This window comes from Phodopus roborovskii, unplaced genomic scaffold, assembly GCF_943737965.1.
Source record: "Phodopus roborovskii unplaced genomic scaffold, PHOROB, whole genome shotgun sequence".
NCBI classification, from domain to species: domain Eukaryota; kingdom Metazoa; phylum Chordata; class Mammalia; order Rodentia; family Cricetidae; genus Phodopus; species Phodopus roborovskii.
In genome coordinates, this window is record NW_026126599.1 from 10,269,955 (window position 1) to 10,296,429 (window position 26,475).

The 26,475-nt window shown below is 47.3% G+C and overlaps 1 protein-coding gene across 3 annotated transcripts in view; it reads right to left on the reverse strand.

Annotated features, from left to right (window-relative positions):
- Positions 1–3,270: 3,270 nt before the first annotated feature.
- The window catches only part of Mtus2 (microtubule associated scaffold protein 2), a 104,220-nt gene continuing 81,015 nt past the window's right edge, over positions 3,271–26,475 (reverse strand). For all 3 annotated transcript variants that reach the window (XM_051205169.1, XM_051205170.1, XM_051205171.1), the window contains 7 exons: positions 18,590–18,804; positions 16,617–16,722; positions 14,097–14,170; positions 11,082–11,180; positions 9,629–9,748; positions 6,046–6,143; positions 3,271–4,038 (listed from right to left, as the gene is read on the reverse strand). In XM_051205169.1, the coding sequence (XP_051061126.1) occupies positions 3,825–4,038; positions 6,046–6,143; positions 9,629–9,748; positions 11,082–11,180; positions 14,097–14,170; positions 16,617–16,722; positions 18,590–18,804 (926 nt within the window). In that variant the 3' untranslated portion in view covers positions 3,271–3,824. The remainder of the gene's footprint in view (positions 4,039–6,045; positions 6,144–9,628; positions 9,749–11,081; positions 11,181–14,096; positions 14,171–16,616; positions 16,723–18,589; positions 18,805–26,475) is intronic.

A 26,475-nucleotide genomic window follows, 5' to 3' on the forward strand; every position in this document is an offset into this window, starting at 1 on the left:
CTGTCCCCTTGTGGCTCATTATTCTAGAATTTGAAGAATCTATATAGCCCCATAGCCCAGGGAGCTGCCTTATCTTTCAATTGTGTCTGCCATCTGCCAACTACACAGATCTGGGCAGAATATAAGGCTGCATGTGTGTGTGTGTGTGTGTGTGTGTGTGTGTGTGTGTGTGTGTGTTTGTGTGTAACCTCTCAGCCCCTGATCAAAGGGAGTCCTTTCATGTCCCTGAGTTAAGCTTGTCTAGCAGGCTAGAAATATAGTCTACATGTGCACACATGCACAGTTAATGCAGACCCCAGAGTAGGCAGGCTCTGGACCTAATCACCATGTGTGAGGGCCCAGGGAGTCAGGAAACCAGAGTCATTTATTGGTACCATTCACTAATATAGCACTTGCTTTGAGAACGTCCTAAAAAGCTAACCATTGGAAGGGTGCCATCGGATGCCTGGGTTCCTACTTGACATGATATAGATCTCCCACACAGGTGAGCCAGGACTGACAAGGCTCCTTGGTTCAAAAAGGTGACAAGTAGTTGGATTCCCAGGTTTCCTATGTCTGCAGAGAATCAGGATGGAACACAGTTTCCTACAGCTGGTGTCAATCTTATTTCCTGAACCTGTCATGGGCTGAGTCGCCACTCTTTATAAATGTAGATGCTGGGATTGCCATACAGGTGGGGATGAGGACAATGGATAGTGGCTACTAGGATGTGGGGGACACTCTATGTCCCTGGAGAAACCAAGAGTGTAGAACACAGTGACACGTTGTACATTAATCAGTAGCTTTCTATTGATAGTTTAGGAAGTTTGGCTGACTGCAGGGGATCCTGGGAGCTTCGTTATGAGGCCAGGAAGTGCCATGAACACAGGGGTCACTAGTCAGCTACTGTTGAAAAGAGCAGACTAGTGGTCTCCCCGCCATTCCCATGCACTCCACCAAAATGAATAGAGAGAACTGGGAAATTCAGATCTCCCTTGTGATCCTCAAGCTAGGCCAGGTACCTGTGAGACTCTCTAGGGCCGGGCTAGGTTGAGCAAACTGACCGCAATCCACAAAATGGAAGGCTGGGGGTGGTGGTGGCTGATTTTGGATTGGAATAGGCAAATGTGTGTGTTAGCTACTTGTGGTTTGACTAAGACTAAGCACACATAACCATATACTTGAGTGCTTGGTTCCCAGTTGGTGGACTGTTGGGAAGGCACACAGATGAGTCCGGGAGCAGAGGGGTCTCTAGACTTTTCTTGGGGTATAAAAACACCTTGCTTCCTTGCTGGCATCCGAAGCCTGAATGCGGCATGTCTGTAGCTCCACACATCACATGAGTATCATGGAAAATCTCTCAGGTTTGTTTTAATAAGCTTTAGAGTGCAACACAAATATAAACACAGAAACCGGAGGGGCAGGAAAGAGAATGTTGTGCCCCTTCAACTAATCCCAGAGTACTCCGGACCCCAAGCCCCACCCCCATCCTGACATCACCATGACCTGTCCCCAGCCCGTGGCAAGAGAGTGGGAACAGGCCAACAGAACCTCCTGAGTCCGTAAAGACCCTAGATGTGTTTGACAGGTTCGTCTGTGGCAGGACGGGAGGATGCAGTGTCCCAGCGTAGGGATGAGGACAGACACTGATTCCCACGCTGAGAGGTCCGGATCATAGCAGCATGGAGACAGAAGGATCATGGAAGAGGCACAGCAGCTCTGGCCACCTGGATCTCAGGACTCAGTTCAAGTGGGGCACCATACATGAGAGGTGTCTGTGACAGAGAACAAAGCCAGGGCCATGGGGAAATTTGTTCAAGTGCCCAAGGTCGAGGCTGATTAGGGCAAAGCTCTAGTCCACCTAATGAGGGTACATAGTTCTAACATTGCTACCACTTGGACCACGACAGCCTAACATACTGTACCACATTCTATACTCACATCAAAGTCTGTATTGCTGAGAACCCGCCATCAGCAGGTACAGCTGTGGAGACGGGTCCTAATTCGGAGAGCTAAGCAGCCACCCAATTTATGTCTGCAGGTTTTGCCTGCTAAAATAAAGAACTGTGTACTGAACTGACGGGCATGAGCTACACTTATGGAATGCCCAACTCAGTATCCCAATATCATGCAGAGCCAAAGAAAGAAGACCTATTTCTTTGATGTGTATCTACTGTGTGCATCTCCAGAATGGACAAAAGACCCATGGAGGTTGGCTACAGTCCGATGCACCTAAGACCAGGAAGCCCAACTTGGAGCCACAGGAGGGATGTAGACCACATTTGCCTCAGTGTCCTTGGACACGCTGACACCATCCCCAAGCTGTTTTTTCCTGGTTCAATGGTTCTTCTCATCTAGGGCATGCTCAGACTGGCCCATGCTTAGGAAGTGAAGGGTCTTTGTCACATAAGGAAACAAAGGTATCATTATCACCACTGTATTGACTGATACAACTACTTCTCTTCTGTGGGTCATGCTTCTAATCTCCCATAGCACTACATGAATACCTTTCATGTTCTAATTCTACCGTCTTAGAGACAAAGACCAGTCCAGGAGCTCCTGGCTGCTGGCTGGCTGTTATACTGGTCTCCCTTATTTGGGAGGGCCTTCTGGGGCTAAGATGGCACACAGGTAGGTGTAGTGCTGGTGACCCTCCATCAGAAAGGACATGATCTAGCACCTTTAGAACTGGCTCCTCCCCCCTCCCCACCCCCAGACAGAAAGGTTGGTTTCTGGAAGCCCTGACTAGAACCCCTGAGCCATCTTGAAGTGTGGTGATGGGGCTGAGTCAAAGAACCAAATTGAAAATGGGGGGTGTTGCCTGAGAAAGGCAATGACTGGAAGACACGTCCTTATCCTGCACCTGGTCAAACATGGCTCCTATCAACGTGCTTCCTTCATGAGGATGGGCCATTCATGGTCTTGCCTTTCTCTAAGTTCATTCTCATCCTCACTACAAAGGTCACACTCCTCCGTGTCTTCCTGAGGGTGCAAAATAGCTTGATGATAAACTCCAAAATGCTGTTTAGGGGGTGGGAGGAAGCTAAACTGGTGTTTTCAAAACTATAATGAATCACTAAGGGGGAAAAAATCGGCCAAACCGCTAGACCCCTCAGTATTTCCCCTGCTACATTTCATCCTCTCAGGATGGGAAGGGTCATAATTAAATCCTGCAGTGGGGTAACAGAGACCCCATCTTATGTGGACTAAGAAGCTAATTGCTCCAGAGGCAAATACAAATCGCTGGTGTTTTTGCTAAGCAGGGTACCACTCGCGACAGATAGACGTGCTTCTCTCTCCTTCTCTCTCTCTCTTTTTTTTTTTTTCCATTTTTTTCTTCTCTATTTTGGGTAGAAATATTTCCAGGAAACTAGATAGAAATGCATTTTCATTTCCCAATAATTCTTAGGCACAACTTAGAAAACTGCTGACGTCACTAAAATATGTCAGCACATCATGTTATAAAAAAATGCAATTCAGAATTGCTACATGTGTATACCCACATGTCTGAATTATACCCACACAGTAGTACAAGGAGAGTTTTGTGTATTCAAAACGGAGCTGTTTACAACTGACCTACACTTCTGTGGAAGTTCATCCCTCAAGAACAATTGGAGTTGTTTCTCTTTTGCCTCTAACTACACTAAAACATTTTTGGACACCGGACTTCGCTGCCTACACCTTTCTAAGTGCCAGTACCAGGACGGTCTCACACAGGGGTCAGAGAGGATGCTGCTAAGATGTATATGCAGCTACTGAGCATGCGCACAGGGCAGCCACCAGCACCTGGCCAGCACTCCCTCCGATGGACAGAAGCCTGAGCTCCTGTGGGTGGCAAAGCGATGTCATCTAGGTGTGGTGCTGACTCTGGCTGGAGATGAGGGTCCAGAGGAAGAGCCTCTGTACACTGGGGATGTCGGGGACAATTTAATCGGGCTGGTTGGGTCCCCGGTTTGGAGCTTCCAAAGTAATTCTTCATTGGTTCTGCTCAGTCTCTTCTTTTCTTGGGTCTCTTTCTCCACGTATTCCTGGAGATTAGCATTTTCCTCTGACAGTTGTCTGCATGGGGGAGAATGATGGTCAGGCAGCAGGCCTACCAGTGACACTCAAAGCAGGCTGTTGGACAGAGCACAAGGGCCATACCTCACAGCTCACAGCTCTCTGCTGGGTCAGGGGAGGTAGTGCTTGTGCTCAGAGCAAAGGCTAGGTAGGGGCTGGAGTAGAAAGGAAGGAGATGGTAGGCAGTATGGGCATGCTGCTAGAAGCCCATAGGAGAGGCTGCCTTATAGAGATGGAGATTGCTCATGGCTATGGTCAGGGCACTGACAGACAGCTGCCAATCAACTGGGGATATCTTCCCGTTATCTCCTGCCCTGGATCCATGCTTCTGTGACCAAAGTCTTTAGTTCTTCTGTAGAGTGACCTGTCTGCTGGACCACAAGCCCTAGCGAGCAGGGTCAAGGCTGTTATGTTCTTGTCTGCCATTCAGCATGGAACCCATGCCTGCTCACTGTTTGCTGATAAAGGGGGAAGAAAAGCCAATCCTGTGCCCAAGTGTGTGTGTGTGTGTGTGTGTGTGTGTGTGTGTGTGTGTGTGTGTGTAGTTTCATGATGCTTAAGTTGCTGACTTTATTTCATGTTTTTAATACTTTTTAAAACTTTATATGTATAGGTGGTTTGCCTGCATGTTTGTCTGAGAGCCACTTATATACAGTGCCTTTGGGGGCCATAAGAGGTCATTGGATCCCCTGGAATGAGACTGATAGAGGGCTGTGAACAGCTATCTGGGTGCCAGGAATTAGACTTGGGCCCTTTTGAAGAGCAGCCAGTGCTATTAACCAATGAGTCACCTGCCTAGCTCATTTTGTATATTTAAAAATGACAGCCTCTTCAAGGAATTAGCAGGAAGTACAAATACATTTATAACTGGATAGGCTAAAGTCCAGAAACGGTACTCTGGATCAACACCTGCACTTGCTGTCTGAGGAAGGTGGCTGGGTATATGTGGGCATGTGAGTAATTGGTATGTAAGTAAATGTATATGAATGAGAGTCTGAGTATGAATATGAGTGAAGGTGTGTGCATGTGTACAAAGGAGCATGTGTGCATATGCTTGTGTGTGTATACACAGGAAGCTATGTAATGGCTGCATGGAGGAGACTGGTCCAGCTGAGGGGAAAAGGGTTCAGGCCTGAATCTCACTAGTGTTGTAGAATAATCTTTTAATACACTGTGAAAATGTGCTTTTGCCAAGGCACCTTCTGATTGGCTTAACAAAGAGCTGAATGGCCAATAGCTAGGCAGGAGAGGATAGGCAGGACTTCAGGGCAGAGAGAAGGAGGGAAGGAGGGAGGGAGGAAGGGAGGGAGAGAGGAAGGGAGGGAAGGAGCAAGTGAGAGAGAGAGAGAGGGAGGGAGAGAGGGAAAGAGGGAGAAAGAGAGAGGAGATCAATGTAGGTGCCAGAGAGATGCCAGAGGACACGAAGAGGGAAGAGAGGTAAAAAGGCACAAGGCAAGACGTAGAATAATATAAATGAGTTAATTAAGTTCTAAGAGCTTATGGGCCAGGCTTTCATAATTAATAAGCTGGCGGGACAGAAAGTGACTGGTTACACACTAGGGTGACTTAGCCTTGCTGAGCAAAGTAAGCTGCAGCTGGCCTCCAAGCTCTGTTTTCACTCCACTCTGAGCCGAGGTCAAGGGGGATTCCTGATCCTTCCTTGGAATCAGGGCTTCCGAGAGAAGACCCTGCAGGGATAAGCTGACCTGAGCTCCGGAAATCTACCTAGCTATGGTTTTAGCCCCGGGACACCCTGCTGATGCCCCTCTTCCAATCTCCAGGAAGCAATCGCAGCCCCTGCTGTGGGGCCCCTGCTGCCCTTGCTTGTGGTCTGTACTGTCTTGTCCAGGGGGACAGGGCAGATCTGATGCACAGTCAGGATGTGCACTGAGGGGACACAGCCATGTGCCCTTCTTCTGCTTGCTTGAGAGGTGCCAGCTTATTCAGGCTGGACATGGGGACATGCAGATGTTCAAGGACATGGAATCAGCAGCCAGGCCTACTCACCTGGTGACAACAGTGTTCTGGTCAATCCTGGCTTTGAGGTCTTCATTCTGCTGCTGGAGAACTTGGATCTTTTCTTCCAGGATGATATTCTTCTCCACCTAGGAGAGGGACACCACTGAAGGAATTCCCACAGGCCAGCAGGAAGCCAGCGGCCCTGCCTTCTGCACTTGGGAGGATTGCTAGGAACAGTAAGTACTTCACTAACTGCTCTCCACAATGGCCTCATGGGCTGGAAAGTCACATGAGATGGATAAGACTAGATAGCATTTCGCTTAAAAAAAAAAAATGAAGAGAAAATGCCAGACTGCACTGTAGGTAGTAAAAAGCACTGTGGTAAACATTTTAGGAGTGTGTGTGTGTGTGTGTGTGTGTGTGTGTGTGTGTGTGTGAGAGAGAGAGAGAGAGAGAGAGAGAGAGAGAGAGAATAAAAGAGGGAGCTGTTATAGGTTATAGGGAGAGCTAGTTCTGAGTTCCAGGCACACAACTTGTTTGTTTTTGTTGTTGCTTTTTAAATTGAATGTTCTAGGTCACTGTCATGGTCAGAGACAAGTGGTGGACACCACTAGGGCCTAGTCTGACAAGTAGGCGTGGTTATATATTATTTATGATTTAATAAAGGTTGCCTGAGGGTGTAGAAAGCAAAGCCAGCCACACTAGTTAGCTATAGAAGCCAGATGGAGGTGGTATATACATAGAATCCAACCACTTGGGAGGTAGAGTTAGATGGATCTCTGTTAGTTCAAGGCCACACTGAGCTACACAAAATTGACCCAGTCCTAAAGAGAAACAGCTCACACAAAGATGATCTCAGCACTTGGGATCACACGCCTTTCATCCCAGCACTGCAGAGGTATAAAGAGCAAAGGGTCTCATATGGAGATTGATTCTCAAATCACATTGAGGGCAGGCAACAGTCTAAGAGGCTTGGTAAGGGCTCAGGGAAACAGGACAGCCCTTTCAGCTGAGGCAGAGGTGAGAGCTAGTGACCAGCTGCTTTGCTTATCTTATCTTCAGCTTGAACCCCAATATCTGTCTCTGGGATTTTGTGATTCATGCTATAATTGGTCCTGTGTTCATCTGTAGAGTATCATTGTCCCTTGCCAGATGCTACACTCAGGGCTTCTGAATTAGCAGGGCTAGAGAGCCAAGTTCTGTGGGGACATTTTTTCCTTTCCAGCCAGAAACACAAAACAAATAAACCCAGAAGCCTAGGGACTCTTCTTATTTTGAAAGATACAGAAGCAATGGTCAATTTTAAAAACCTAGGGAGAAAGCCTTGGCACCGTGTTTGGAAATCCTGTTATGGCTGCTGTGTCCCCGGTTTATGCCATCCATCTGTCACTGTGGGATCTTGCTGATGTGTGCTTTCCTTCTAAGTTTAGATTTTTTTTTTTTTAAAGTAGGGTTCACTCTGTAGCCATGTTGGCTGGAACTTGCCATGTGACTTAGGCTTCCCTAGAACACATGACAATCTTCCTGCACTAGCTTCCCAGCTGCTGCAATGACTGGGGTGAGCCACTAGGCCTGGACTGTCTTGTGAAAGAGGGAATCACATTGATAGTTAGCTAATCTTTAAAGAAAACTGCCACTTGCCAACAAATAGGACTTGAGGATCCTTGCCAAGGACTGGAGCAAGGCACCCTATCTGGGCCTTCATTTATTCCCAGGAAGCAGAAAATAACAGATTTCTGGGACACGAAGTCCTGGAGGCCGCCTGAAAGCCAGATCGTGACTGAGCACAGCCAGATCAGCCCAGGGGCTTGTGGGTGGCCCTATGCAGACAGTCCAGTCACCAAGAGGAAGATGGATGGCTGCTTTGAGAATCACCCTAGACAGAATATGTGGCAAAATCAGGTCAGTGCATCCCCTGTGGTCCGTGGTAGATGCTGGGCTGCTGGAATGAGCCACATGACCCCCATTGGCCAGGACTGTGGTAACAGACACACCTGTCTTCCCATTGCCTAGTATGTACCTGTGTGACAAGAGATACGTGCAGCTGGAGGGCAACACATGCAAATGCAGCAGCTGCTGCCCAGTTAACGCCTGGCTTGGCTAAACCAGTTGCAAAGAATGTTCTAGAGACAAATGGGGATGAGATGTCCAGTAACTAACTCCTCTAAGTTATTTGTATGACACACACCTGTGATCTCAGAACTCAGGTAGTGGAGGCAGGAGGATTGTAAGTTTCAGACCAGCATAGACTACACAGCAAGACCCTAGCTAGTAAAAAAAACAAACAAACAAAAAAACCTGTTCATTGGAAGTGAGCTATAAAATATTGTACAAGACAAAATATGGTGGGGGGGCCCACATGTTTGCATGGGGGGTATCAAGATATACCTCTAAGAAGTGTTAATAGTAGAAGGAATGTGATTTTTTTTGTTGTTGTTGTTTTGTTTTCTTGAGACAGACTCTCTGCGTATCCCTGGCTGTCCTGGAACTCAACTCTGTAGACCAGGCTGGCCTTGAACTCACAAAGAACCTCTGCCTCTGCTTCTGGAATGATGGGATTAAATGTAGGGCTAGAATATGATATCTTAATTTTCATATTTTTGTTTATTTTATAATTTTCTACAATATACATGTTCTCTCTTCCTCTTTTATAGTAGCAAATAATTATTTTAAAATAATAAACAAAGGGGGCTGGAGAGATGGCTCAGCCACTAAAAACATGTATGGCTCTTGTGGACCCAGCACACATGTCAGGCAGGTCATGACTACCTGCAACTCCAGCTCCAGGGGATCTGATGCCCTCTTCTGGCCTCAGTAGGCACTACACTCACATGCACACATAGCACATAGCACATAGACATAATTTTTAAAAACTTTAAAATTAATAAAAAAAAAAGAAAAAAGTTAATAAACTATTTAGGGCTTTGGGCCCTGCAGAGGTCACTATCTCTGCACTGTGAATTCCTTTCAGGAACCCTAACCCTTACCTGGGTCTTGGGCCTCTAGGAGAAGGCAGAACAGGGCCCTGTCCTCCTAGGGGTTTCCCTTGGCTAGTTCCCAGGAACCAAGCTGAGGACTGAGGTACAAAGTCTTTGCTATGATAGGATGCTCCTATCCTTCCTCCGCAGCTATGAAGTAATAGTACCAGGATGTGGAGGTGACTGGCTCATGATGGTGGCCCCCCCATGACTGAGATCTCTGCTCCTTCTGCCTCATGAAGATTTGGGGACATTCTGCCCAGGCTGCCATGTGGGCTCACAGTCTGGATGTAACTGTCCCTTTCTGAGGCTTCTCCCTTGTGCTCATAGCAGCACAGGTGAGCTACTGGAAAGGAAGGACAGAGCTTTGCCCAGGCCTGATGCACGCACAGCAGTGATGGACGGTTCCTGTGCCGCCTCGGTGTTGGAAGGGACATGGCAAAGACCGGTGAAGTAACACAAGGAGGCACTGGGGCTCCTTGTCAGAAGTTCTGCTGTGTGACAAGGGCTTCCAGGCTCAGCTATGTGTCCTGTTCAGCTGCAAACAACAGAACAACAGGCAGGGGGCACATGCCTCCTGGGCACTGTCATCTGTCGTCCATGAGCACACTGAGTCACAGGGGTCAGGCTCTGCAGCAAGCAGACCAACTCACCAGCTTTTCCAGCTCTATGATCTTCTTCTCCTGCAGGTGGATTTGCTGGTTCTTCATCTCCAACACCTGCTTCAGGCTCTGCATATCTTCTTCCAGGTGCTGGTATGGAGCCAATGCAATCTACGAGGGCAGAGAGGGTGCGCTTTATGCCAGGTTCCTGGCACAGCCCACTGTGACCCACGGCTATGAATTGGCTTAGTGTGGTGTTGTCATGCTCCTCCAGTGTGTGGCCACAGCATGTGAGGGAGCAGATAGCAGCAACTCTGATGGGGAATCCCTGGGGTAACACAAGCTCTGAACATCCTTCCAGAGGACTTGAGCGTCTGGAGCCTCACCTGCTCCATCTGAGTCCCCATAAACTCATGCATAGGAAATAAGCCAAGTGGTTTAAAAAGCACTGTGGATGGGGCGTGGCGGGGGGAATCTCACAAGGCCACATCTCTGAATGAAGAGCTATGGGCAACCAATGGCTACTGAGAGAGGGAAAGTCAGTCTTCTCCAGGAATGAGCCCCCTGACAGGTTATCCAGTCTCAAGTGATTAGCACATGTATATATGAGCATCACTAGATGGGCTTAGCAGGTTCTATCTGTCTTTTTGTCATCATCATCATCATCATCATAATAATAATCAAAGTTGAAGAGGGCAGGGAGGAGTTGGAGGGGGACGAGTGTGAAGTAGAAATGACGTAAATGTAGTATTCACAGATGACATTCTAACAATAATAAATGTTAAAGAAAGTTAAACATGTTCATTGTATTTAAGATACTGGTCCCTATTTTTTTTTAAAGCCATTTATGAGAATGACATGTTAGGGTTGGTGGATTTAAGTAGGCAGTAAAAGGCGGGACATCAATTAGAACTGGAATTTCAGGTAGACAACACTGAAAAAATTCAAGCTAGCTGTGGCAGTTTAGGCTTGTCAGAGAGGCAGAGGCAGAAGGGTGGGATGTTCAAAACCAACCTAGGCAATTTCATGGGACTCTGTCTCAAAATGAGGAGGGGGGAGGGGGCTAGAGATTTGGCTCAGTGGTAGAGCACTTGCCCAGCACACATGAAGCCCTAGGTTCAATCCACAACACCACGGGGTAAAAACAGTATAATAGTTCAATAGGAGATGTTCATTCTTAACTTTCACCTCTCTCCAGTATGCACTGGATGGTAGGAGGTTTTCCAGTCTCAGTTGCCCTGTCCTGTGCCAGCCTAAAGTGCAGTTGGAGAGGAGTTCACATCATAAGCACCCAAGGACCTTGCCTGAGGAGTGCTGTGGGATTTGGCAGAAATGGCAGGTTGCTGGAGAGACCCGTGGTTATGTCTATCTCAGGAAGAGATACCCACAGGCACTATGTACACCTCCCAACGAAGTTGGGACCGGCTTTCTCTGCAATAGCAGGACTGCAGAGGAAGCCAGCTCATGTCGCCACCCAATGGGCAGCCAAACCAGTCATGACTACCTCCAGCTGCTCCTCCGTGGTCTTCCTTAGCGCTTCCTCAAAGCGCTGGGCTCTGTCCCGCAGAGACCGGCTCTGAAAAGTCAGCGTGTCCACCTGGTCCTGCAAGTGACAAAAAGAAGTGTTTCCCCAGGGACCAAATGGATGGACACTGTGGGCTGGTCAGCTCGGGGAGGGTGTGCCAGTTGGTTTTCATCAACTTGACATAAGCCGGGAAGGGAGAATTTCAATTGAATTGCCTCCATCGGAGGTAATTTTCTCCAGTAATAATTAATGTGGGTATTTTCTCCAGTAATGATTAATGTGGGCGGACCCAGCCCATTGTGGGCGGAGCCATCCCTTAGCAGATGGTCCTGGGCTATATAATAAAGGTCAGTACTGCTGTACTCCCTGGTCTCTTCATCAGTTCCCACCTCCATGTCTCTGCCTTGCATTCCTGTCTTGGCTCCCCTCAGTGATAAGCTGTAACCTATCAGCCAAATAAACCCTTTCCTTCCCAAGTCGCTTTGGGTCAGTGTTTTATCACAGCAACAGAGAGAGTCGCAAACTAGGACATGGGAGAGAGGACCAGCTGTCCTTCACCAGGATCCTCGAAATTACAGGTTCACTGATGACCCCCTAATGATCTTTCTGACCTCAAGCAGGGCTGGGCTGCTCTGTGAGTGGAGCCACCCATTCTGATCCAGTTTAATTCTCTCCCCAATAGCCCAGCAGCCCTGCCTTCTGGCAGTGGACTGTGTGTGCTGAAGGAATGATGGCATGCCTATGGTACATTCGGCTTTGGTTCGGATCAAATGTGACTAAGGACACCTTTTCACCCAATCTCAGCCATGGCGACAGTGATGTCATCACACCACAAGAAGGATGCTTGCCAGCGCCTCTGGACTCTCCATGACTCTGAAGATCACTCACTGAGGAGCCCACACGTCTCCCCACTGGCTCCATTTCTGCTGGATTAAAACACAGGTGCCAGGAGCTTTCATGAACTCTTCCAGCAAGAGCGTCCATCAGTGATCAGAAGGAGCTGGGGCTTGCAAATGAGGTGACTTTGCACACCAGCCCCATGCGTGTGCCAGCCCCCAGGGCTACTTTCTCAGTTTTCACGCTTCCCTGGGCAGGTTCATTTCCCTCTCCTCTTCTGCAAGTCACTTGCCTTTCATTTTTAAGAAACAGAAGTCCCCATGTTGCCATTAGATGCACATGGGGACAATATAGCTGCCAGTGGGAGTTTGTGCTCACATGCGCTGAGGAGCAGAAATGTCAGTTTTGAAGAACTTCCTCTGGGCCAGCACTGGGCTATGTCACCATTGCCTTCACCTTCCAGAATGGACTATAAAATTCCTCCCATATCATTGCCTTCACCTTCCAGAATGGACTATAAAATTCCTCCCATATCATTGCCTTCACCTTCCAGAATGGACTATAAAATGCCTCCCATATCATACTTCTCAGTTATTTGAGGACCTCTCTCTCTCTCTCTCTCTCTCTCTCTCTCCTCTCCTCTCCTCTCCTCTCCTCTCCTCTCCTTCTCCTCTCCTCTCCCCTCCCTCTGGTTTTTCAAGACAGGGTTTCTCTGTGTAGCCCTGGCTGTTCTGGACCTCACTTTGTAGATCAGTCTGGCCTTGAACTCACAGAGCTCCATGTGCCTCTGCCTCCAAGGGCTGGTCTGGGGGGGGGGTGCCCCAGCAGGAAGTATCTCTTGTAAGCCTCTTTCCCACCATTAAAAACAATCACTCCCCAGGATGGGTCTAAACCATCCAACCCGCATCTTTCTGCCTTGTTCAGTATTCTAAACAGACCTGCAGGGATGGAAGGACCCTGCAGCAGTCAAGACACAATGGAATGTTTTTCAGCCCACAGCCCATGTTGCTACTTTGTATCATTCTAGCGGTGTGACCCAGCACCAGCCTTTCAGAAGTCAACAAATAGCATGCAATTAATAAATAACCGTGGCACCTGTTGGGGCTGCTTATAGCAGCTGTTTCTCCTTGGCTCTCATTACAAACCAGCATCTTGCTTTCCTTCATCTGCTTGAGAATGCTACTGTTATCCCCATTTCACAGGTAAATAACTGAGGCTGGTAGAGGGTGCATCATTATCCCAGATCTAGAACCAGTAAGAATTGGCAGAGTGGAGATTTGAATCTCTAACTGCCAAACCTAGCAGTTTCTCTAGCTGTTTAGTGGTCTATCTTCCACACCCCAATATGTGGCTCAAAAAGTTTCTGCTGGGTGGAGTTACAGAATTGCATGGCCTTTGAGTGCCAGGGTAGAAAGGACATGCTAGACAAGCACCCCAGAACACGTTTTCTGCAGTGTTCTCTCTGTGACCCTGGAGTCTTTCCTTGTGGGATGGGTTTATTGTGACAGAGATGTCACCAAAAAAGCAAGATTCTTATACACATTACAGTCACGGGAACAGTCTTCCTGACTTCTACACGAGTGACCCTGACATTGAAAAAGCCGTCATCTCTAGTCAGGATCTCCCCAGCTGGGATCAAGGCTGGCCTGTCCCATCGCCATGCCTTCCCAGGCAACGTGCTCTAAGGCTGGGGCTGCTGCTGGCCTTTCAAAGGCAGCTGGCTGGCCTCTAGTTGGCAGGAGGGAGGTGAACTCTCCCTCTGAAGACCAGGAGGTCTCAGCTGCCATGAGATCAACACCCCCCCACCCCCCACCCCCGACAGTGAGAGGCAGCAAGGGTGCTTTTCATTTGTTGTCTCCAGATAACCCAAGTTCATCTTTGCAACATCATTCTTGTCTAGACTTTCTCTTCCCACCTCCACCCCACTTTTCAGGCACCTCTGACACAGTAAATGCCCATTAACTTCATTAGTGTTCTCTGGCTGCATTATTCCTGAGGCATAAGGGGCTTCTTGGTGCTTTTATAGTTTCCCCACAGTTCTGTGAGGAGAGAACCAACTTCTAAAGGATGGGGGATGTGTTTTCCTTGTCTCCATATTCCAGTACACAGCAGGTGTCAGATAAAAGTTTGCAAGTGAGCTGTTAAGGCGACACTAACCTGTAACGAGAGCCGCAGTTTTTCAAAGTTTTCTTCCAATTCCTTCTTCTCAAATTCATGGGTAGCTATCAGTTCTGGAAAGAAGAAAGAAAAAAAATCAAATCACTAAATGGGCCTTTCTTTTGGTAAGCATGGAACAAGGCTGTTTGGGTAGATGAGGATACGTGACTCGGGGGACACAAATGGTGGACAGCTACAGCAGATTCAAGGTTTCCTCTGCTCATTTGAAGTTGACTGTGGTGATCCGAATGTGACTTACAAGATAAGGGGAGAAGTGAGTGGGAGAAAAAGAGATGAGGGAGGAAAAGGCAGGAAAGAGGGAGAGAAAGCACACACGTGTGTGCGCCAGGGCATTCACACACACACAAAAACACACACACACACACACTTGTGTCTGATGCACCATGTTGGCCATGTGAGAGTCTTTGTCAACAGCACCAGCTGAATGCCCCACCTTTGCTAATGGTGAAACTGGTGATTTCTTCCGTTTCTGGGATTTGGCCTCCCAGCTTCAAAGCATCCATGTCGGGCTGAGGAAGGAGCTTTCCAAGCTGGGCGCAACCGGAAGAGACCTCTTGCCAACTATGCTTGATGCCAAGTTCATGTGAGGGATCAGTGCTTCGTCAACAAGGATATCTGGTGGCCTCTGGGCCACACTTTGTGGACTAGGGGTTCCCAGGATTTGCTTGAACAAAGACTGGTTATTAGACACACGGCCTGAAGGAAAGGTTGACTGCTCTGTCTCTCCTAGGGGCGTTGGGATAACCCTGTTCTGTGTAAAGCCAAATCCAAGCAGTAACTTACAGGTTATGCAGGTGAAGGTGATGTAGGTGATGAAGGTGATGTAGGTGTTTAGCAAATGTATTCTGTTTCCTCCAGATAGGAAGAGTCTTATCAGCTGGGTAAGGTTCGTCTCACCCTGGCTAGACCACCAATTTGTTTTCCTGGTATGATAGACTGTTGATGGTCTCCTTAATCTGCCTGGATCCTGTTCTTGGAACAAGAGAGTCTTGGATACTAACAATTACCATTTAGGCCACTGAGAGCTGTAATTAGGAAAATGTGTGTGGTTTCCATCAGCTCAGATCTTTAGCTATAGTTTCGAGGGCTGTTAAGAATTTAGTTTTCATAGCCAAAGTTTTCATCTCTGGAAAAGTAGAGTTTGTGTGGATTTCACTGACTTTATTTTTTATATTTATTGTATGTGTACCATGTGTATGCCTGGTGCCCAGGGAGGTTCAAAGGTCAGTTCCAGTGTTCACTCTGGAGTGAAGGTCTTGTATTACTACAGTTGGATTTTGTGTGTCCCCCCCCCCCAAGATCTACCTGTGAAAGAGGCCATGGTGGTGAAAACATTAAAGAGTGGCATCTCATAGGAGTTCTGCCCACTCTGCCCCTCTCCTTGATCTCTTTTGCCTGTTAAGTGGCTCAGCCTCAGGACCGGTTTTCTATGGTGTACTGCCTCACTGCTATCCATGGCAACAGGGCTAACCAATCACAGATCAGAATGTCAGAAGCAGTTTACAAGTGGTTTCAAGTGTATTCTTACAGTAAAGTAAGGTGGGCTAACGTGAAGTATGTGCCAGAGAGTGGTCACAGCACACACAAGAGGCCAAAGAGACTGGCGTCCCCATCCCTTTTGAGGCCACATCCCTAATGACCTAAAGATTTCTTGCTAGGTGTTCTATCTCTCTCTCTCTCTCTCTCTCTCTCTCTCTCTCTCTCTCTCTCTCTCTCTCTCTCTCTCTCATTCCATGGCTTCTCATTTTGTCACAATGGGGAACAAGCCTCTGGCACACAAGCCCATCGGGGGTCACAAGTCACAATGAAACCATTGTACAAAGATAATTAAGTTCCCAAATGAGTACAGTAAGAATCTATAGACTTAAATTTGCTTCATGCTGAGTGTAAACAAGGGGTAAGAACTCTAGAGATGCTACCATTGCTAAGAGCATCACACAGGCACTTAGTCTCATCAGGAGATATGCAGGACAAGGCCCAAGTTATCTGTGCCTACTAAAAGGATGGTCCCTTATGTTTACTCCACCTTGAGTTACCCTAGAAACTGTAAAAAAAAATCTCATACCTGCTGGGCAGTGGGGTCTCATGTCTTTAATCCCAGCACTCGGGAGGCAGTGGTAGACAGATCTATGTTAGTTAAAGGCCATCCTAGTCTACAGAGTTCCAGGATAGGCTCCAAAGCTATACAGAGAAGCTCTGCTCAAAAAAAAAAAAAAAAAAAGAATCCTTTGGAGGAGGGAAATAGCAAATAATAGTTGTCTGGATTCATAAAGTTTTAGACATGGGCCTGGAGATAGAACCCAGGGTCTACTGCATGCTTCCCCAGTCCCGAATGAAGCCTTGCTTTCTAATTTTTCTTCTCTCAGGAATGAACACACAGGCTGCAGCAGAAAGATAAAAGGACAGAAAAGGAGAGGAGGGATCCCTTGTTCTGTCCCCAGAGGAGTTCAGAGGGGTTCAGCTTGCCCATTGACCCGCTGCGCACAGGTTCATAGATACCTTGAACTTTGTGGTCGTGGTCATCCTGCAGGATGGTGATGGCAACTGTGTGGTTGTTTTCCATTTCCAGCAGAGCAGCCTCATGACTGGCAGTGATTTCTTCCACCTAAAGGAAAGGCATGGTTACTGGTTATCCAGGGAGCTGTGTTGGCTGTCAGGATTATCTTCACTGTTTGGAAAACATAGATGCAACTCAATAAAAAGAAAAAGTCAGTTGTCCTGCCAAAGACAGTTACTCCACTGGGATGACTGACACTCCCGGTCTACAACCAAAGTGAATTCAGGATTTGTGGTGAGGTGACATTTCCTCATTACAGAAATAGATGCTCAACTCCTCTGGGCAGTGGTGGTACACATCTCTAACCCCAGTACTTGGGAAGCAGAGTCAGGCAGCTCTCTATGAATTCAAGGCCAGCCTGGTGCACAGAGCTAGTTCTAGGACAGCCAGAGCTACACAAAGAAACCCTGTCTTGGAAAACCAAAGAAAACCAAACCAACCAAACAAAACAACAAAGTTCCACTCAGGAAGGACTGTCCTGGCCACCTCTGTAGAGTCCTGGACCAATCCATCACATGCTCTTCCTTCACCCTTCAAGGAAGTGCTGGGGTAGGAAAAGCAGTCTTCCACCCTCTTCTCAAGTTTTCCTAGTGTTAGGTGAGTGGGGACTATTCTTTCCAAAGTTCTCAGAGTCTACCTCACTCCACCCTTACGAGGTAGGTATTCTATACCCATTTTGCAGATGAGGAAACCAAGGCTTAGGTTTAACATGTTTCATCTAAGAACTAGTAAGTGGCAGAGATAAGCAGGTATCTCCAGCTCTGTCTGACTCAAGTGGTGCTCTTTTCTCAAACACACACAGTGACAGCTTCCTCTCTAGGTACCACCGGCAAGTGACATGCTAGGACCTCCTCCCCAGTTCCCAGGTGAGGCCAGTAGGCTCACACGCATCCTCTTCACCAAGGTCCTAAGCCTAAGCTTGCCTTCAGGTTGCCACTTGCTGGGCCTCTCTGCTGACCAGACAGACAACTCAGAGCTGCTCCCATGAAGGGTTTCCCACTCTCTGTTTGCAGGTATATTTCCAGGAGTTTAATCACAAGTGTGCCACCCATCCCATATGTTTTTGTTTTCACTTTTGTTTTTCAGTGCTGGTGACTTAACCCAGGGCACAGGGCCTTGCACATGCTAGGCAACCACTCTGTCAATGACTGACACAGCCAGCCTCATTTTCATACTTTCTGATTCCCTATCCAAAGACTGTACTGCCTACAGTGTTTACTCTTTTGTTTGTTTATTTGGTTTGCTTTTCACACCCTTATTGGGGGTCAACAAATTCTATCAGTGGGAATATTCATAGGTTCTTCAGCCATTCCAAGCTTGGGTCCTAAGAGTCCTGGGAGCACATCCAGCTTGTTCCCATTATTCTGCATAGGCCCTGAGCAGTTGTAGGGTATGATTAGGTTGATCATAGTGGCATACTTGGTTTAGGGACTAAACTGAAGAATAATTATATCTTATACTGGATTAGAAGACGAGTGACTTCTGCTCAAGCTTCAGGCAATGGAATTCTGGTGGCTTATTTATCCCTGGGACTGTCTTCTTACCTCTAAAATGGAGATAGGAAGGGTCATCCCGTAGGATGATGGAGTCAGTGTACATCAAGTGTTGAAAGTAGTGGCTGGCGCAGAACCAGTTCTAAGTACATGTTTGCATAGCACCTCTGCCCACAAAGAATACGCGAAGAACAGATGACCAATAAGAGACAAGTGTAAAACTGCAGTCTTAGATAAGTTCTCACTCAGAAGCTAACTTTAGACCTAGAAAGAGGAGAGGGAGCCATGGTGCTTGCAGGGCCAACATTCTCTGGGTTCAGAGAGAGCCAGAATGAGGCTGGAGAGTGAACTTGACCTGTTTCCTCAAGTGGTCCAGGCTCTTCTCCTCCCATGACTGGTGCTGAGCCGCCTAGCCAACTCACCTGCTCCTGGTGCTGGCAGCGCATGCGCAGCAGCTGGTCCTGGTGCTCTGCCTGCAGGTGCGCACTCTCCGCCTGGAACTGTTGCTGTAGTCGCTCCTGCAGCTCCTGCACCTCAGCCTGCTGCTGCCAGCCCAGCCTCCTCAGCTCCTCCTCGAACCGCCTCTCCAGTGCCTCCTTCTCCTTCTGCAGTTTCTCACACTTGGCGGTGTTGAAGGCTGTGGGGGAAGCACGGAGTTCTTTAGCACAGTGGGGAGCAGCTGAGGGGATGACCCACCACAAGCCCACCTGAGGCTTTCAGAAATAAAACTGAAACAGGAACCACAGTAGGGTGCTTGGCTCCGCACGTGCTCTGAGCACCAAAAACTGATTAAAGACGTAAACAAATAAAAAAAAATGTGCCATAGCCGGGGTTGGTGGCACACGCATTTAATCCTAGCGCCCTGGAGGCAGAGGCAGGGGATCTCTGTCAGTTCGAGGTCAGCCTGGCCATCCAGGGCTACACAGTGAGGCTCTGTCTCAAAAATAAGTAAATAGAGAAACAAATAAACCACAAACACCTCAAAACCTAGTTTAGCACAGTATATTATCACATAAGACTCCCTTCCCCTGAACCGTTTGAGAATAAGATGCCGATTGGCTGTCCCACTATGCCCCAATTCCCTAGCAAGTATGCCCTACTTACACACAAGGCCAGCACACTCAGGAGATTGAAATTTTCTCAATCAAGGCTCAAAGTTTTCCTATTGATACTGCTTGCTTCCCGGTATTGTTAGACAATTGTTTTCAAGACTTGCTGGTACAGATATTACAGAAAATATAACAAACGTGTTCTCCCATGTCACTTTTCATTAGGATGAGCTTTCAGGAGTGGAAGTTACAAGGCTTTAAAGACTATAGGTGTATTTAAAGACTAAGGTTGCCCTTTCCCTAAATTTCATAGTTATCCAGTAATAAACTTGTGACCACGAGGGGGCGGTATAGCACCTGAAAAACGTGCCCTGGGGGGGAACACATTACCCGGAACGACTTTCTTTCTTAATTCTTCTTTTTGGTGAAAATGCTAAGAGGATAAATAAAAGAAGTGGCTAGAAATGAACTCTGAGGTATTCACTAAGGGAGAATAAGTCAGAGAGTCACCAGCCCACCTGTTGTGTGTGTAGAGACATGTTACTCCCAGGGCATGGTGGCTGCATCAAAGCTAGCTCAGACTAAATAGGAGCTGCCATCTGTAGCTTTGTCTTACCTAGACAGGGACTCCTGCTCCCAACAGCCCTACTATATGTCTAGTAGGCAGCCTACATCCCATCTGCAAAGAGCAGAAAGTGGAACTAACTAGTTCAAGGTCAAGGCAAGGTGTACAGTAGAGCCAGGAGCATGGACAGTCTTCATGATGAACCAGCACAGCATTGTAATGTCTCCAGGATATTGACCTGTAGTTAAGTGGTAGAGTATGTGCAAGATGTTGGGGGTCCATTCCCAGCATCTAAAAGATAACTACTGATTGAATTTAAGGAGCCCCTGCTGAGTGCCAAGCACAGTTCTAGGCACAGTGGCAGGAAGGCAGGCTATCACAGAATGAGTAGTGGCTTGAATGAGAAAGGTCCCCTTAGTCTCAGACATTTGATCATTTGGTCCCCAGTGGGTGGCCGTTTGGGGAAGTTTAGGAGGCACAGGCAGCCTTTCTGTAGGAAGTATGTTGCTGTGGGCAGATGGACTTTAAGCTTAAAAGAAAGAGCAAGTACATTGTGAGATGGGAGTTCAGGTAGAGAGAGATGCAAGTTCGGTCCTCATGTGGGCATTAGTTAGTCTGAGTCCAGTGATAATGTGTGTAGTGCTTGGTCAACAATGGACTCCCTGCCTTCCATCTGAACATGCAAAGGCCCTGGGGCAGGCAAGGTTCTGGTCTAACTAAGGAACAGAAAGGCCACTGATGGACCAACATCCTCAGAGGAGGGAGGTCGAGTTACCTGGGGTTACACTATGGCTTTGTGGTTATGTTCCTGAGACAGCTTCATGTTCCCAGAGTCTCAAAGAGGGGGAGAAAATAATGATTTTCATCCAGATAGCTGTATGGAAAACAATTTGTGAGACAAGGAGAAGAGTTCAGGTGACTTGGATGACTCGGATGAGGGATGATGCATGCAGAGGGAAGGGTAGATGAGGGGTGCATGAGGAAGTGAGGGAGACCTGATTTACAGAGATGAGGGCTAGGCAAGAGTCTAGAAAGACCCAGTGGTTGGTCTGAGCAGTGAGACATGGTGGCACTCTTCAGGGAGATGGGAACACTGAAGGAATCCCACTAGGGACACTTAGGAGCCTTTGTGGAACTAATAGGCCTATTGTTAAACAGTTGGGGATATTCTGTGGCCCACTGGCCTCAGGAAATCCCCTCTGGCTTTCAGGGCATAGATATTGTCAATTGGTATAAAAAAAAAAAAAAAAAACAAAAAAAAAAAAAAAAAAAAAAAAACAAAAACTGAGGCCTGCTGGGTCTTGAGAAGTTCCATGACATCGTATTGAGTGTCTATATGTCAAGTTCACACCAAGTAGCCTTTTAATGGTGTCAGTTCTTCAGAGATTGAGGCCTTGGGGCAGACTAGAATTAGCGAGTCTCCTCCAGATAACACCCCACTCTGAGGGTCTGTAAATGGTTCGTGCAAAGACACAAAAGGTGTGTCCATCTTAGAGTGGAGAGCACTCCCTAGCTCCCATGAATCTTTGCAATACTGTGACTCTTCAAGAGCAAACTCTGGATAGCAGGAGATGAGGAAGAGTGGAGGCAGGAGTGGAAGGACAGGTGGACAGAGGCACTGAGAGCAGACAGGCAGAGGCCAGGCCACAGCAGAAAGTCTGTCCCAGCTGACCTAGGCATTAAATGGGATCAACACCAGATACTGGGTTTCTCAAAGTCATCTGGCCTCTCCGAGCTTCATATCAAAGCAGGACATTGGTTGCATTGCGCCCTCGCTATGGTTTGAATCTGAAACCTCTCCCATGGGCTCAGGTTTTGCATAGTATTCTGTCTAGTGATGTTGTTTTGGGAGGTGGTAGAGTCTTTAAGAGGAAACTGGTCACCAGGTGTCTTTGAAGGTTACATCTGACCTTCAAGTCTTGTCCCACTCTCTGCCTCCTGTTTTAGCATCACAGGCCTATCATAGTGAGCCAGGTCCCCAGAGGGTTCCATTGTGTTCTCTGCAAAGACAGATGTGTGTGTCATTTTGTTTCATTGATTCACTTCCACTGGAAACATTTATTCCGGTGTTTTGCCTGCGTGTATGTCTGTGTTCCTGGTGCCTGCAGAGGCCAGAAGAGGCACCAGATCTCCTAGAGATGGCGTTCCAGATGGTTGTGAGCTGCCGTGTGGGTGCTGGGAACTGAACCTAGGTCCTCTGCAAGAGTAGCTAGTGCTCTTAACTGCTGAACTGTCTTTCCTGCCCTGGGTGTATTATTTTGTGTTTGAATTTCCTACAAAACATACTCCCTAAAGAGAGGAGCTTCAATCCCAGAGAAAAATGTGCTTTTACACAGAATTACTTGTTTCTCAGCGATGCAAGAAATGAGAAGTACCAACAGAGGCTGGTGTCTGTGTGTGCTTTGTAGTTTATGCAGTGGTTTTGATGGGGGCGTCTCATCATTTGATGAGCCTCAGGCATTTGAGCACTTGATCCCCAGCTGGTGGTGCTGCTGTCTGAGGAAGTGTTGTGGGACCTTTAGAAGGTACAGTCCCTGGAGGAAATAGGCCACTGGAGGAATTTTGAGAGGGCACAGTTTTGCCCCACTTCAAGTTTGCTCTCTTTATAATTGTGGTTAGAGATGTGATCTCTCAACTCCCTGCTCCTGCTGCCATGCCTCCCCATCATAATGGACGCTTATCCTGGAATTCCACTTATGTGACCTGCATCTCAGGAATGCCCTATGGAGCAGTAAGACCCTGTTACAAAGTGATATGAGAAACAGCAGACATTAAAAATCCCAATTGATTCAAAGTCTCTCCATAGTCATTCATGTATTCTTTAAGATGAACAGTCAATGAACTGATGGTGATTGGTCCCATGTGGGACAGTAACTGCAATGTGTCTAAGTTCCATCTTGGAGGGAGGGGATGGTTATAGGCATGATTTACAGGCAAAGGGGGAAAGAGGAAATTGATGTGAGATGGTTTAAAGATTTTGACAAGAGAGATTATGCTGTCCAGATGAGAACTGGTAACACACCACTCATAGACAGGGAATGGCCTTCTGAAGACATCTCTGCCTGGAGCCTGTTCCTTTGTTTTGCCCATTTAATTTGGGTATCTAGACCTTTAAGGGCATCTCTACAGCATTGACTTCCACAGCTCACTATGTACATAAATAACTCACTAGCTTGGGTTTTCTGTGACCAGACCAGGGAAGGGTAGCTAATGGCTCTGAATGGCCAAAGTGTTTGCTTATTTACTATTCTATTTGTTTCCCTGTGTAAAGTGACATCAAAGAGTGAACCGTTTCATTTGACTCCAAAGGTCTGAGAAGTCTGTAAGTGACCCAGGTTATATCTATCTCCATAGTGAGCATGTCTTTTAGGAAGAGCTTTTGATACAGGACTGAAAACTTTAAACATTGGTGAATGTTCACTTCAGACTCCTTTCACCAAGGAGAATGGATCCCACAGAAAACAACCTCCCTGGACCCAATCATTTCCAAAGCCTTGAATTTTACAGAAGCCTTATTCCACAATACATCAACATTTAGTCTTCTACTCCATGGCTCAGGGGGGTCTCATTCCTGATTTATTCAAGATGGGCGAGGAGACCAAGTGGCTGCTAGAGAGTAAACTAGTGTGTGTGGAAGTTAACAGGCTCCCATTTTTATTCCTTTTTTCAGGCTGTTCAAATCAGTGTATGTCATGGGGCTTGGGAGACTGCTCTCTGATATAAGGTTTGCTCAAATATATGGTGTGTGTGTGTGTGTGTGTGTGTGATGCACACATGCATGCATGCATATTTACTGTCTTAATTTTGCATGGGATGAAGGATTAACATTTTACAATCTTCAAAACCTAATCTCACCCAAGAGGCATGAATTTCCCCTCTTCAAACACATCAAAGGACAAAGCAGGCCACATAGAACTGTTCCCACTGATCCACTGACCAACATTACACACACACACACCAAGCAAGGAAGGAATTCAGGCAATTGACAGTAGCCTGTGTGTGCATGTGTTCACACACATATGTTGTGTGTAGGTATATATAATTGATTCCTTGTGTGTATATATGATTGAATACGTATTATTGATTTTTAGAGATTACTTTTATTTCTAATCATGTATGTGTGTGTCTGTGTGTGAGCATGGGCATGTGAGTGTGTCAGATCCCCCTGGAGCTAGAGCTACAGCTGGTTGTAAGGCAGCACATGGGTGCTGGAGATCTGCAAGCATAGTGTGTGTTCTAACAGCTGAGCCATCTCTCCAGCTCTCTGTGTGTATTGTTTAAGAACCAGCAGCCTGCCCAGTGTTCCCATTAACCATCCGAACAGAAATGTCCATTCAGTGCCCTGTCCGGACACTGGCTGGGCCGCCAGTGTCCCTTCCCTTAGAACAACACAGCACAGACTTGAAATGAAGCCAGGATACTCCTTCCTACAGAGTGCTAGGCGAGCTGCCTGAAAAAACAGGTTTCTCCTCCAGGGTCATCTGAGGCAAAGGTGTGTGAAAGCTACCTCTCTCCCAGTATGCCTGGAGCACTCCTACCTTGAGGTGGTGATTGTCCAGGCCAATGGACACACCCACACTGCAAGGGCACAGCCCACTGACTAGGACAGCCCCCTCCTGCTTTCATCCTTCTGAGCTTTCTCTAGGAACCCACTTTCTGCCAACATGCAAATGGCTCAACTTCCATGACAGAGTGGACACTGAGAAGTAAGAAATAAGTTCAATTGTCAAATGAAGGTCACATTTCACAGAGATGAGGCCAGGGTTTGTGTGCTTTTTTTTGTTTTGTTTTTGTTTTTAGTTTTTTTCCTTCAAGTTGACACAAACTAGAGTCATCTGGGAAGAAAGAGCCTCAACTGAAGGACACCCCATCAAATTGGCAGGCAGGAAAGTCTTGGGGGCATTATCTTGCTTCATGATTGACATGGGAGAGACTCAGACCACTGTGGGTAGTGCCACCCCTGGGCAGCGGGACCTGGGCTGTATGAAGAAGCAAACTGAGCAAGCCGTGGATATCAAGGCAGTGAGGACCATCCAGACCCTTCCTCCAGGTTCCTGCTTCAGCTTCTGCCCTGACATCCCTAAATGATGGGTTGTGATCAGTTCATGTAAGCCAAATAAACCCTCTCCTTCCCAAATTGTTTTAGGTCAGTCTTTAATCACATCAACCAAAAAGTATCTGGGGCAAATGGATTCATGTCCCTGAAGCATCCAGCATGGAGTCTGGGTGGATCAAAGCCACCTCTCACTGGGTCACTGATGGTCAAGTGCAAGGTGGCACTAAAGAGCTGTAGAGTGTGAGGCTAGGAGAGGAATGGTGCCTTAGTCAGCTGTGAAGAGACACCGTGACCATGGCAACTCTTAGGAAGGAAAACATTTAACTGGGTCTGGTTTACAGTTTCAGAGATTTGGTTGATTATTATCATCATGGCAGGAAGCATGGCCATGAGAAGGAGCTGGGAGTTCTACATCCTGATTCACAGGCAGCATAAGGATGTGGTGATATATTATTTATGATTTATTAAAGCTTGCCAAGGGTACAGAAAGCAAAGCTAGTCACAAGCCATATAGCCAGGAAATGGTGATACGCTCCTTTAATCCCAACAGCCATACTAGGTAGCCATAAAGCCAGGCAGTGGTGGCACACACCTTTACTCCCAGGGCCAAGAGACAAGCAGATAGATCTCTGTTAGTTCAAGGCCACACTGAGCTACACAAAACTGACCCAGTCCTAAAGAGAAACAGCTCACACAAAGGTGACCTCAGCTTGGGATCACAGGCCTTTCATCCCAGGATTTGAGAGGTATAAAAGAAGAAGCAAAATGAGTCTTGAAGATTTAGTCTCCAGCCACATTGAGGAAATGCAGTCTGAGGATTTATGGAGCTAGCCAGATCGCCCTTTCAGTCTGAGGTAGAGGTAAGAGCTAGTGGCTGGCTGCTTTGCTTACCTAGCCTTCATCTTGAACCCCAATATCAATCTCTGTGTCTTTATTATTCTTATTGCAGAAGTAGACTGTGTCCCACAAAGGGCATGGCTGGAGTATAGGAGACCTCAAAGCCCACCCCCACAGTGACACACTTCCTCCAGCAAGGCCACACCTCCTAACAGTGCCACTCCTAATGGGCTAAGTGTTCAAACACAAGAGTCCATGGAGACCATTCCTATTCAAACCATCACAAATTTCAACTAAGGAGAAAAGCAAAACCATGGGGAACCCAGGTGACAAGTCACAATGAACCCTTTCATGCAACCCTGAGCAGGGCCAGAGTAATAGCACCCAAAAGTTGTGACTGCAGGCTTCTATGATGAGCAGGTGACACCTTCAGATACAGCACTGCTTTGTGGTGGCACTGAACAAGGCCACTAGCTCTGCAGCACACGGGCTGGCTAGCCTTAAGTCCTGCTGACTACTGTTGGAGGGTTTTCCTGTGTTGGGGATTAACCCCTCCAAGTCTCGTTCTCTCCTCTGAAAAATGGGATTTACACCAGACTACCCACCCTCCTAGGCTAGTGTGTGGCTTAAATGGCAAAACTCGGTCTGGACTTGACACCATGCTGGTCTCCATAGATGGCACAATGACTTGCAGCTGGGATAATCCCCGCTGATGAGATCGTGGCAAGTGAGTACCAAGTGCTTGCTGAATGCTGGGTACTTTACTGAATACTCTGGGGAATGTGTCACTGAGCCCACAGC